The sequence below is a fragment of the Ahaetulla prasina genome, chromosome 7, assembly GCF_028640845.1.
Source record: "Ahaetulla prasina isolate Xishuangbanna chromosome 7, ASM2864084v1, whole genome shotgun sequence".
NCBI classification, from domain to species: Eukaryota; Metazoa; Chordata; class Lepidosauria; order Squamata; family Colubridae; genus Ahaetulla; species Ahaetulla prasina.
The window spans coordinates 16614476-16628572 of NC_080545.1; the positions used below are offsets into that span (position 1 = coordinate 16614476).

General features: G+C 39.8%; 1 protein-coding gene across 3 annotated transcripts in view; it reads left to right on the forward strand.

Moving 5' to 3' along the window:
* Positions 1 to 14097, forward strand: part of EFCAB6 (EF-hand calcium binding domain 6) — a 144264-nt gene that overhangs the window by 66229 nt on the left and 63938 nt on the right. For 2 of the 3 annotated variants that reach the window (XM_058189880.1, XM_058189882.1), the window contains exons 16-18: positions 1139 to 1316; positions 5792 to 5906; positions 12096 to 12211. In XM_058189880.1, coding sequence (XP_058045863.1) covers positions 1139 to 1316; positions 5792 to 5906; positions 12096 to 12211 — 409 coding nt within the window. The remainder of the gene's footprint in view (positions 1 to 1138; positions 1317 to 5791; positions 5907 to 12095; positions 12212 to 14097) is intronic. The other variant, XM_058189881.1, reaches the window with a different exon arrangement.

The following is a 14097-nucleotide window of genomic DNA, read 5'->3' on the forward strand; positions in this document are numbered from 1 at the left end:
AGGCATTGATCAGATAAATTAACCAGCTGTAGAGTCAGAAAGAAAAAGATATTATTATGATATCATATACTTACCTTAATATTATATTAATATTGTATAATGCTGGACCCAACAAAATCAGTTTTGCACTTACTAGTTTAGGATATTCATTGACTCTGTATAAAATTAAAGCTGATGACTTAGATATTTTTATAAGGAGATTTAGAAAAGGTGTATCTCTGCATGCCTGGTAACTAACTATAAGGTAAAGGTAAAGGTTCCCCTCGCACATACGTGCTAGTTGTTGCCGACTCTAGGGGGCGGTGCTCATCTCCGTTTCAAAGCCGAAGAGCCAGCGCTGTGCGAAGACGTCTCCGTGGTCATGTGGCCGGCATGACTCAACGCCAAAGGTGCACGGAAGGCTGTTACCTTTCCACCAAAGGTGGTCCCTATTTTTTCTACTTGCATTTTTACGTGCTTTCAAAACTGCTAGGTTGGCAGAAGCTGGGACAAGTAACGGGAGCTCACTCCGTTATAACGGCACTAGGGATTTGAACCGCTGAACTGCCGACCTTTCGATCGACAAGTCTCAACGTCCTAGCCCCTGAGCCACCGTGTCCCTGACTAACTAACTATAAATACAAGTAAATATTATATGTGATGTCTTCTTTATCTATCATGGCTCCTAGTGCCTTCATGGATGTGTTCACTCATATCCTACTTTTCCTTCAGGAGTTCCTTAATTTCCTCTCCAATTTTCATCACAACTGCCTTGTGAGAAAGACTGAGAGCACAACTAGCCCAGGGGTGTAATCCAGCAGGTTCTGACAGGTTCTGGAGAACCCGTAGCAGAAATTTTGAGTAGTTCAGAGAACTGGCACATACCACCTCTGACTGGTCCCAGAGTGGGGTGGGAATGGAGATTTTGCAGTATCCTTCCCCTGCCATGCCCACCAAGCCACACCATGCCCACCAAGCCACGCCCACAGAACCGATAGTAAAAAAAATTGGATTTCACCAGTGAACTAGCCCAACATCACCCCGTGAGCTTATCTAGCTGTGGGAAGAGTTAAGTCTTCTTACTCCAATGCACTTAAAAGCACGGCTGGTGTTTCAATCACATCATCACAGATGTGTTAACAGTTAACCACTCTTCCAGTTTTAGAATGAAGCAAATTGAAGACCACATCTACAAACAAGCCAGGAATAGAACCGTTGATGAAGTCCTTGAAAGGATGAGGGATGGGATCCTGCATCAGGAAACAGGCATGAGGGATGCCTTCCTTGCTTATAACAAGCAAGCCAGCGGGAAGTTGAGTAAAACTGATTTCCGCAAGGTAAATACAATCTTATTTCATTTTAATTTACTCTTGCTCATTCAAACCTATGTTTCTGTTTTCTCTTGATGGCTTCTCCACTTAGGGCTCTGCTTATATCTTGGTCTTACGAAAAGTCTGTAAACAATTTAGGGCAGCAGTCACCAACTGGTGGTCTGTGGACCACTGGTGGTCCCTGAGAAAATGTTGGTGATCCGCAGAAAAATTATTTGCATTTTTATATTGCACTAAATACTATTTATCTTTTTAAAAATTCATATTAGTGGTCTGCGGGATTTAAAATTATGAATTTAGTGGTCCCTGAGGTCCGAAAGGTTGGCGACCCCTGGTTTAGGGGGCTTTATATTTTATAGTTTCCATCTTCCTACTCATATCATTTCCACATAGCATTGCTTACATTTTCTGTTACCATCTTCATTTTGTAGCTTGGACTTTGTCACATTTAACTCATGAAAAGAGGCCATGAAACTCAGTCCAGGGGCAAAGAGGCATATCTGAAGGGCATTTAGGGGACCCTTTGACTAAAAACACAATTTAAATTCTAGTTAGGGACATTGAGGGTGGTCAAGAAATCAGCCACAAAACAGCAGAATCAAAGTCATGTCCCCTTTCTTTACAACCTGGATGTAAATAATACACCACTGATATAACTGGATATTTTTAAGAGCTGCTGTGGTGCAGTGGTTAGAATGCAGTACTGCAGGCTACTTCTGCTGACTGCCGGTTGTCTACAATTTGGCAGTTCAAATCTCACCAGGTTCAAGGTAGACTCAGCCTTCCATCCTTCCAAGGTGGGTAAAATGGGGATCCAGAATGTTGGGGGCAATAGGCTGACTCTGTAAACCACTTAGAGAGGGCTGTAAAAGCACTGTGAAGCGGTATATAAGTCTCAGTGCTATTGCTATTGCTATATTTTTGTATGCTGGCACTCTAAGTGAAGACATATGAATGAAATATATGGCTATCTTCTCTATTGATTTCAGAAAGGGTCTTGCCCTTAGAGTTGCAACAATGGCCATGAAATGGGGTTATGTGTGGGAATTCCATCGTACCATCCCGGCAGCATTGCTTCTCTTGGATTAACTCAACAATACACCACAAGGAAATGAATGTTTCTTTCTCATTTCTCCGCTCTTGTAGCTCTAAAATTAAACATTCGATCTGATAGCAAAAGCTATACTAAAATACAAAGCTGCTAATCTCTTTTTAAAGGCTTTCAAAATCTCCTGAAGAGTGATAATTTGTTAATTAGCACATTCTCACTTTTTTTTTCACGTTTTTAAGCCAGTCAGCCATTCAATGTTTCTTTTTTTCTCCAGTGGTACATCAGTAAAATGAAATAGAATTGCAAGAACAATTACCACTGAAGCTATTACAAAAGGACTTAAAAAATACTGTAAAAACACAAAAGAACATGCTCAAATTAGAAAAAGTGGGGAGACTTGGAATGATTAAGTAGAGAGAATTACAAACTGAATTCAGTTCTGTTACTGTATTTTTAACTAGCAGTTTCTACAAATTTTATATTTTCAAAACCACACCAAACTATGTTACTGCAAATTTACTAAATGATGGGGATTTTGTGCATTTTCAAGCATCAATGGCTCTTTCTTGAAACAAAGTTTTGTTCATTTGTCTATTTTTAAATCAATTCAAGGGAGTAGATATTGTGTATATGGTTGGTGTTGATACCTGTGACATTCCAAGGGTTTTTATCCTGCACAGTATTTAATCTGGCCATTCTTTTTCTCTCTGACAGTTACTGGAGGATATTCAGATGCCAATGAGTGATGACCATTTTAATCTATTAATTGAAAAAATAGGATTCCCAGTTGGAGGCTTGAGTTATCTTGATTTCATAGCAATATTTGAAGGTGAGCAAATACATTGCTAAGTAATATATTGATTCTGAGATACGGATGTTGCATCTACTTCCTGGCTTTTTAAATTCAGGGTGAAATTTAACTATTTTGTGATAAAATCTGACCAAATATATAATGCACTTGTCAAATCCCAGAGAAATGAATGAACAAGGAAGCATTCTGATTGTTTGTTGGGATCAGCCAGCTGTGTGGTGTGGGAAACCCATAGTTTAGACAAGTTGAGAAGACAACAACTACTAGTGTTAGTCTTATCTTCTGAACTGAAAAAAAGAGAAACTGGCAATGGTCCTGCTTGAATTACATTTTCTTCTGTCAGCAACTAAGAAACGTTCTCCTCTACTCAAGAAGCAAACGAAAAAGAAAACCCAATAATTTCTTTCATTTCTTGTTTTATGCAAAAAAAATAAAAATAAGAGGGGGCCTGATAGTATCTTTTCAAACTAACACACATTTTATTAAAAGGCATCAGCTTCTGTGAGATGACAGAAACTTGGTTGAAGCTTCTCAGAACCTGGATATGACTAGGAAGGAAGCAGCTTTATTGTACAACACAAGCCACTTCAAGGAGTTAATTGCCTTCTGACATTTTAGAAAGGAGTAGTGCCATATAGCTGCTATATATCTGGTATCTCCTTGAAGCACTTCCTACAACACAAAATGATGGCTAAGGATGGCTGGTTCCAAACCAGAATCATGCAAGCTGATGGCATCTAAAGATGGGTCTGTCATGATAATCTTAATGAGTGGGAAAGGTATCATAAAAAAACCTATGCTCTCCAAATTCCACAAATAGCTTTGGAGAAAGATTGAAGACAGACATGCTGTATCTTGCTCAATTCTCTAATGCCAGCATTGTCAAATGTCAGAAGCCATAGATAATCATATCTGGTTAGCATTTGAATGGGAAAATCCATGGTTGTAGGCTAGATTGGATAGTCAAAAAAAACGATAATGGAAGAAACAACAACTACTAGTGTTAGTCTTATCTTCTGAACTGAAAAAAAGAGAAACTGGCAATGGTCCTGCTTGAAACTTTCTCCTCTATTCAAGAAGCAAACGAAAAAGAAAACCAAGTAATCTCTTTCATTTCTTGTTTTATACAAAAAAAAAAAGTCAAGCTGAATTATTTTAAAGGAAAAGGTGATCTTTATGATTTAGAAGAAAGGAAGGAAAGTCTTTGGTGTTATTTTAAATACTGGTGATAGATTTCCCCACTTCTCTTATATAAATCAGTCAGGATGTAATATTTCCCAATGTTATACGTTGAAAATGCTAGCTACAATGGCCATATACTGTATTTATTAACCCTAAATCCAAGTTTAGGGTTAGATGATCCAATTACTATTCTAAACTGGGCAGCAACCTCTGGGTTTCCACTGACATAATTTTGTAGCTTGGACTTTGTCACATTTAACTCATGAAAAGAGGCCATGAAACTCAGTCCAGGGGCAAAGAGGCATATCTGAAGGGCATTTAGGGGACCCTTTGACTAAAAACACAATTTAAATTCTAGTTAGGGACATTGAGGGTGGTCAAGAAATCAGCCACAAAACAGCAGAATCAAAGTCATGTCCCCTTTCTTTACAACCTGGATGTAAATAATACACCACTGATATAACTGGATATTTTTAAGAGCTGCTGTGGTGCAGTGGTTAGAATGCAGTACTGCAGGCTACTTCTGCTGACTGCCGGTTGTCTACAATTTGGCAGTTCAAAATCTCACCAGGTTCAAGGTAGACTCAGCCTTCCATCCTTCCAAGGTGGGTAAAATGGGGACCCAAATTGTTGGGGGCAAGAGGCTGACTCTGTAAACTGCTTAGAGAGGGCTGTAAAAGCACTATGAAGCTGTATATAAGTCTACATGCTATTACTATTGCTATTGCTATTGCTATTGCTATTGCTATTGCTATTGCTATTGCTATTGCTATTGCTATATTTTTGTATGCTGGCACTCTAAGTGAAGACATATGAATGAAATATATGGCTATCTTCTCTATTGATTTCAGAAAGGGTCTTGCCCTTAGAGTTGCAACAATGGCCATGAAATGGGGTTATGTGTGGGAATTCCATCGTACCATCCCGGCAGCATTGCTTCTCTTGGATTAACTCAACAATACACCACAAGGAAATGAATGTTTCTTTTTTTCTCCAGTGGTACATCAGTAAAATGAAATAGAATTGCAAGAACAATTACCACTGAAGCTATTACAAAAGGACTAAAAAAATACTGTAAAAACACAAAAGAACATGCTCAAATTAGAAAAGGTGGGGAGACTTGGAATGATTAAGTAGAGAGAATTACAAACTGAATTCAATTCTGTTACTGTATTCTTAATTAGCAGTTTCTACAAATTTTATATTTTCAAAACCACACCAAACTATGTTACTGCAAATTTACTAAATGATAAGGATTTTGTGCATTTTCAAGCATCAATGGCTCTTTCTTGAAACAAAGTTTTGTTCATTTGTCTATTTTTAAATCAATTCAAGGGAGTAGATATTGTGTATATGGTTGGTGTTGATACCTGTGACATTCCAAGGGTTTGTATCCTGCACAGTGTTTAATCTGGCCATTCTTTCTCTCTCTGACAGTTACTGGAAGATATTCAGATGCCAATGAGTGATGATCATTTTAATCTATTAATTGAAAAAATAGGATTCCCAGTTGGAGGCTTGAGTTACCTTGATTTCATAGCAATATTTGAAGGTGAGCAAATACATTGCTAAGTAATATATTGATTCTGAGATACGGATGTTGCATCTACTTCCTGGCTTTTTAAATTTGGGGGAAATTTAACTATTTTGTGATAAAATCTCACCAAATATGTAATGCACTTGTCAAATCCCAGAGAAATGAATGAACAAGGAAGCATTCTGATTGTTTGTTGGGATCAGCCAGCTGTGTGGGAAACCCATAGTTTAGACAAGTTGAGAAGACAACAACTACTAGTGTTAGTCTTATCTTCTGAACTGAAAAGAAGAGAAACTAGCAATGGTCCTGCTTGAAACTTTCTCCTCTATTCAAGAAGCAAACGAAAAAGAAAACCAAGTAATCTCTTTCATTTCTTGTTTTATACAAAAAAAAATATAAGAGGGGGCCTGATAGTATCTTTTCAAACTAACACACATTTTATTAAAAGGCATCAGCTTCTGTGAGATGACAGAAACTTGGTTGAAGCTTCTCAGAACCTGGATATGACTAGGAAGGAAGCAGCTTTATTGTACAACACAACTGGAGCCACTTCAAGGAGTTAATTGCCTTCTGACAGCTTAGAAAGTGCCATATAGCTGCTATATATCTGGTATCTCCTTGAAGCACTTTCTACAACACAAAATGATGGCTAAGGATGGCTGGTTCCAAACCAGAATCATGCAAGCTGATGGCATCTAAAGATGGGTCTGTCATGATAATCTTAATGAGTGGGAAAGGTATCATAAAAAAAACCTATGCTCTCCAAATTCCACAAATAGCTTTGGAGAAAGATTGAAGACAGACATGCTGTATCTTGCTCAATTCTCTAATGCCAGCATTGTCAAATGTCAGAAGCCATAGATAATCATATCTGGTTAGCATTTGAATGGGAAAATCCATGGTTGTAGGCTAGATTGGATAGTCAAAAAAAACGATAATGGAAGAAACAACAACAACCACATTAAGGTAAAGGTTCCCCTCGCACATATGTGCTAGTCATTCCTGACTCTAGGGGTCGGTGCTCATCTCCGTTTCAAAGCCGAAGAGCCAGCGCTGTCCGAAGACGTCTCCGTGGTCATGTGGCCGGCATGACTCAATGCCAAAGGCGCACAGAACGCTGTTACCTTCCCACCAAAGATGGTCCTTATTTTTTCTACTTGCATTTTTACGTGCTTTCGAAACTGCTAGGTTGGCAGAAGCTGGGACAAGTAACAGGAGCTCACCCCGTTACATGGCAACCACATTAGTGGTATGGCAAAAAAAAATTATAGGTTTGTACATATAGTCCTCACGATTTGAGCTCAGCTTGAAAGAAGTGCTATCTTTTGCCTAAGTGTAAAACCTTACTTTTAACTATGTTGAATTTCATTTTGTTAGATAATAGCGCCCGGTGAAATTCGTAATATGTTATCCTTTTTATTTGAAGGTTTGGTTGCCAGATGAATCTGATGCTAAAAAGTAGTCCCCACTTAGGATATTGTAATCCTAGGGATAGTTTAATCAAAGAATGGAATGGATGAATGAATGAGGGCATTCCTCAGAGTTGCAGTTCTGTTTATAAACATGGATTCTGTGAAATTCAAAAGAAAGGGTGCTGGCAATTCCCTGGTAAGGTCAGGCATGAAAAATCAGGTCTACACACAAAGGTACAATTATTGCTAATCATGCCTACTGTACCCAAGAATCTTCTCAACTAATGGTTGACACCTGCTTGAGGTTAGATAATGGTCAACAGACTTGGAGGTTGGACTTTGTGTAGGGATTCTAGGCTAATCTTTTTTTTTAAACTCTGCCCCCAGGTTCTGCCATTCCTTCTCCTATAGGTATGTACAAACAGGAGAGTCCTCCTGTTTTGAGAGAAAAGGAATTTATAGAATAGTTTATCAAGATTTGGCCTTTGCAATGAAGTGTTTAAATTGTATGCAGATGTGTCTCAGATTTGCTTTTGACATAATCTATGGAGTGGTAGCTAGTAAGAACTGAAAGGACGCCATTTTAGGTTAGATGGCACAAAGCTGCAATGATTGAACTATTAAACTGCTATTCACCAGGCCTGAGAAGAAGAAGAACCTGAAAATTTCTGGATGATGGAGAAGGGAGGACTTGAAGTCTTGCCTTATACACTGTAAGCCGCCCTGAGTCTTCGGAGAAGGGCGGGGTATAAATGTAAACAAAAAAAAAAAAAAAGTCAAGCTGAATTATTTTTAAAGGAAAAAGGGTGATCTTTATGATTTAGAAGAAAGGAAGGGAAAGTCTTTGGTGTTATTTTAAATACTGGTGATAGATTTCCCCCCCACTTCTCTTATATAAATCAGTCAGGATGTAATATTTCCCAATGTTATACGTTGAAAATGCTAGCTTCAATGGCCATATACTGTATTTATTAACCCTAAATCCAAGTTTAGGGTTAGATGATCCAATTACTATTCTAAACTGGGCAGCAACTCCTCTGGGTTTCCACTGACATAATTTTGTAGCTTTCTGGGAATGTGAAAAACATTTCTTGAAGACTTAAACACTGGGCCCTGTCTAACAAAATGAAATGTAATATAGAGAAAAGTAAGCTTTTACATTTAGGCAAGGAAAACCAACACTATATGTACAGATTAGATGAAACTTGGCTTAATGCCAGTAACTGTGGGGGGATCTTGGAGTCCTAGTGGATAATCACTTAAATATGAGCCAAAAAAAGACATTGCAATCCTAGGCTGCATTCACAGAGGGATAGAATCAAGACCACTTGACATTCTCATACTGCTTTACAAACCTTAATAAGACCACACTTGGGATACTGCATCCAGTTCTGGTCATCACAATATAAAAAAGATGTTGAGACTCTGGAAAGAGTGCAGGAAAGAGCAACAAAAATGATTAAGGGGCTGGAGGCTAAAACATATAAAGAACGGTTACAGGAATTGGGTATGTCTAGTCTAATGAAAAGAAGAACTAGAGGTGATAGCACTGTTCCAATATTCCAATATTTGAGGGGCTCCTAAAAAGATGAGGCAAGGTATCAAACTATTTTTCAAAGCATCAAAAGGCAAGATAAGAAACAATGGTTGGAGCCTAACCAAGGTGAAAAGCAACCTAAAGCTAAGGAGAATTTTCCTAATGGTGAGAACAATTAACCAGTGGAATGGCTTGCCTTCTGAAGTTGTGGATGCTCCATCGCTGGAGGCTTTTAAGAGACTGGACAATAAACGGTATAGGGTCTCCTGCTCAAGCAGGGAGTTGGATTAGAAGACCTCCAGGGTCCCTTCAAACTCTTTCTTTGTTCTTTGTATCATGATTACTTAGAATACCAGAGATTTGGGTTTTCTTTCCAACTGTCAACAAGCAAAATGTTTGAAGCAAATACACATGTGCATATGCATGCACATATGCAAACATTTTCCCATACAAACTGGATTTTTTTAAATGTCATCACTTTGTGAAAATAATCCCCAGAGTACCAGCAGCCTTATTGCACCCATAACATATCCAGTTCTAAGCGTGTTTTCTGTGAATGTTAGAGATTGTTTGTATATTTATTTTACTATTGTATTTGTATTGTTAGCAGTCTTAATTGTGCTCAGCCTTACAGAATTCCTGTTAGCAATAATCAGTTATACTGTAAGGTAAAATGGCAATTAGAACAATCTTTTTTTAAAAAAAAAATCACGCCATACAAATGAAAAACTCTACATATGACAATTAAAAGCATTTGCACAGAGAAAAACAGTTCAGCTGCACAACACTGTCAAAAGATGCATTTTACAACATTCATTAGCTCAAACAAAGCCACCTTTTGCCAAGCAGTAAAACTATAGCATCTTTCGCAGAAGTGCTTTGATTTCCCAGATTTCTGCACCGGACAAGTATTTCCACTTCAAGGTTGTGTTGATCATTGAATATTCAATATTATTCTCCATTCATGTCCCCCCTGCCCGCCCCCGTACTATGGCAAAGGTGTCTGTAGGGAAGGGATAAAGTCAAAATGGCAGGAGAAAATGTGAGATCTGATTTTACAGTTATATGTGGCACCTTTAGGGGAATTGTCTTGCGGGGGGGAAATGACTCCCGTGGGTAATACGAAACTGGAAATCTCTGTCCCTCTCTATGTTGCACAAAAGCCATGTTCAGGAGTCCTGTGTTGTCCTTCATGGTGTCGTGTCCCACTCCTCCGCTGACGGCCGGGTCAGGGAAATCCGAATCAGGCTTGCCTCTGCAGCTCTGCCCAAAGTCCTAGCAAAGTCCTCAGAGCAGGCAGGAGACCAGAAAGTGACTTCAGCAAGATAAGTTCGACTTTGCCTGACTCAAAGACTGCCAGAAAGCAGATCCTTTATATAGGCCATGGGGTGTGGCTCCATGAGTCAGCACTCATTAAGGCCTGCCCCTCCCTTCCTTCTGTTGCCTCCGCCTATCCAGTCTTCTGATGCGAGGGTCACTCCAATCAGCAGCTGTTGGAAATAAACTTTCCTCAGGCTCACATGCTGTGGAGGAGGGGGAGGGGTCTAGCTGCTCCGTTTGCCTGGGCATGGAGCCAGGGCTGGGGCCAGGGGGTGCTCCCTCCTCTGCAGCCTGCTTGGGCATGGAGTCAGGGCTGGGACCGGGAGGTGCCCCCTCCTCTGCAGCTTGTCTGGGCATGGAGCCAGGACTGGGGCCGGGAGGCATACATTCCTCCGTGTTCGGGAGCAGATAAGCAGACCCCGGCTGCGGTGAGAGCGGACAAGACACAACACATGGTTTGTCTGGGTCCCCACGTCACTATACGAAGAACAGATTTGGGCAACCCATATTTATCTTCTTTGAGGGAAATGCAGAGGGCCTTGGTTTCAAGTGGCTCAGCAGCAGCGGTTGGTTTCACATTTCATTACCAATGATTCGCTGCACACGGGCGCCCAGTTTGTGCCCGTGTGTGCCTTCCGCACATGCGCCCAGCCTTCCGTGTATGTGTTTTGCTCATGCGCGTGCCTTCTGCGCATGCACCCGGCCTCAAAAACATGCCTAAATAGGATGGCATAGAGCCAGGGCAGGGTGGTGGGGGTGGCAGGCCCACCCCTAATTTCCGCTACCAATTCAGATGAACCGGTTCGAACCGGCTGAATACCACCTCTGCTCAGCAGTCTCATCTCACATAGGTCCTCTTGAGGAAGACACCAGGTGTTTGAGAGAGAACCACCTCATTCCTGCAGGTATACTGAGTTAATGTCTACAGTTTATGAGCTTCACCAAAGGAATTAGGAGGAAGGGAGAGTGAGGGGGGAGGGAAGAGAGATTGGCTGGATTCAGATCTACACACACAGAGGGGAGAGGATTTCTGTGAAAGATCTGCAGTAGTGAACCTATTTGGATGTACTTTGATGCACCACAGAAATGAGAGCTGTACGCACTTTGCCTGATGTTGATGTACCCGACAAGATGCACGCAGATAATCAGTGCAAGTCCCTTTATTAAAAACTGCAAATTCAAAATGAAAGCTAAGCTGAATCAGGGGGAAACTTATATTCCCTGTCAGATATAGTCACAGACACAATTTCAGTCCATGTTCCAGGCAAGGGGAAGATAAACTCTGACTGAAAAGCAGAAAGAGGGACACATACATAAGGTAGAAAACCAGCATATAGCCCAGATCTGCAAAGATGAAGTCAGGAGGGCTTAAGGCTCAGAATGAACTAAGACTTGCAACAAGGTCAAAAATAATTTCTTTCAACAAATAAAGAAGAAGAAAGTCAAAGAAACCATTAGTCCACTAATGGGAGAAGATAATGGATAGATAGCTACTTAATTCTTTCTTTGCATCTGTCTTAACACAAAAAGAAAAAATAGCCCAGCCTATCAAAAACAACTGTAAAAGACAGACTAGGCATTCAAATTAAAATAGGCAAGAAAATAGTATGAGAAGACCTGTCCACTTTAGATAAGTTCAATCATCACAACCTGATGGATTACATCCCAGAATTCTGAAGGACCTGATCTTGGAACCATTGAACCATATGTTTCAAAGATATGTCCACATACCTTAAAGTTGCAGAGGTTGAGAAAGACTGGATTAAAGAAAGTAATGGGTCCATCTAATTGGTTGCATTGCTATGTAGGGATCTGAACTATTGCTGTGTAGTGATCAACATCTTGATCAATATATACTACAGTTCCAATGTCAATTATTCAAATCAATGCCATGCAAAAGGATAACATGGATTGTTATTGATATAATTATTTCAGATTCCAGATTGTGTGGACCTTGTTCAAATCGCCAAGTCAATGCTAGCAAAAGTCATTTCATGTCTGCTGAAGAATGTCTCAGCCAGTATAGTGACAAGCTTGCAGAAGAATATGGGGTAATTACATTCAGATTTCTCATAATTTTGTTTTGTTTGATTGATTATTTATTTTCAAAGACAGGAAAATCAGGAAGTTCAGGCTGTTTAGAATGAATATAAAGGTTTATTGTAAACTCATGCTCTCTACAAGAATGTGAACTACTAATGGTCAAAGCAAATTGGCAGTAGATCAGAGTCAGTGGAATTCAGGGTGGGCTGAATCTTGTGGGCATGAAGGGACTTGAGACAGATGATACATTTGACCCCTCCCTCAGGCTCAGCCTAGTCATTATCACAGCAGTGACTCTGGCCTCTATCAGAATGGTACATACAGCAGGGGTAATCAACCTTTTTATACCTACCGCCCACTTTTGTATCTCAGTTAGTAGTAAAATTTTCTAACTGCCCACTGGTTCCACAGTAATGCACCGTGTATCGTCGTCTGTGCATGCCTCTCGTGCATCGTGGATTGGGTTTGTGGGGGGTGTGTGCTGGCTATCAGCTCCGCTTGTCTGTTATAGCTGGGTGGTGTGGGGGGAGATGCGCGAGCTATTCTGGGACGAGACTCTTTTGTGTGCGGTTGCACTATAGCGCCATTTAGTTTCACTTACGTAACATGAACTAAACTTATGCGCGGGCGATACAAATAGTATATTTCCAGAAATTTAAATTGTCACGGGGAATTTTATGAAAACCTAATGAAAATGTTTTTAAATAATGCTATGAAATTTTTTTTAAAGGTCAATTAAATTAAAAAAAAAGGAAAGTGCTTCAGTATTGGACAAAACCCCTAGCGCCCACCATGAAAGCTGGAACGCCCACTAGTGGGCGGTAGGGACCAGGTTGACTACCACTGGTATATACAGTCCTCTTTCCTATAAGCCACCCAGTGTCTACTAAAGTTAGTGGCCATAACAAAATTAATGAAATAACTGAATAAGTGAGTACTCCAACAGAGCAGAATGTATGTTATATTATAACTATCCCAGATACAAAGTTTTATACATGACTTCCACTCCTGTGTTGTACGTGACAACTTAGCTATTTTCATATAGTTTAAACTGTATGTGTTTTTACTTATGTTGACCACTGGGATTAAAGCTTAAAAACCCAGCTGTATAATACACAAAATAAATGAATTTTATCATAATTTACTCTTACAGAGAAGTATTTGTGCACAACCAATTCTAAAAAGAACGACGGGATATTGAAGGTTTTCCATGCTTCCTTCTAAACTTTCCCCATTTTAAATTAGGATGCTCCATGTGTCAGCCACAAATAGCAGAAAGAGGTGTTGAGTTCAAAACACTAAAAGTTTATTACATGCTACCTATACACAAGAAACTGATCAACTAATGGTCAAGTCAGATTGATGGTAAACAAGAGTCAGCAAAATTCACATGGGGTTGAATTTAGCACTCTTGTGGATGGGTAAGGATTCCAAACTGATATGACCCCACCTTTGGGCTCCATCTGGTTGTCTCCTACACCTACACTTAACTCAAAGATTATTTTAGACATTTTTAAAAGTTTGGCTTTATGTTGATGGATGAGTGTACTGGATGAGTGTACGGGAATTCTGGAAACTGAAGTATATATTGGTTGCATTCACTTTACAGAACATTTTCTTCATAAGCTATGGAGATATGGAGGAACAGTGGTCTTCTGAATTATTGTGACCATTTTCTCATGCTCTTAGATATCTCAGAAGGTCTCTCAGGCCTATTTGAACAAATTCACAGCAGTAATTTCTTGCTGTAGGTTAGGATCTTCTTGATCACTTCATTCTGGTTTCAAAATGTTCCAGTGTTTATGAGGGAAGAACAGTAGCATCTCAATAAAAACCGTGGGAAAGATTCAGCGTACAGCTGGCATCGATTGGATTGTTTAGGAGCAAATGCATT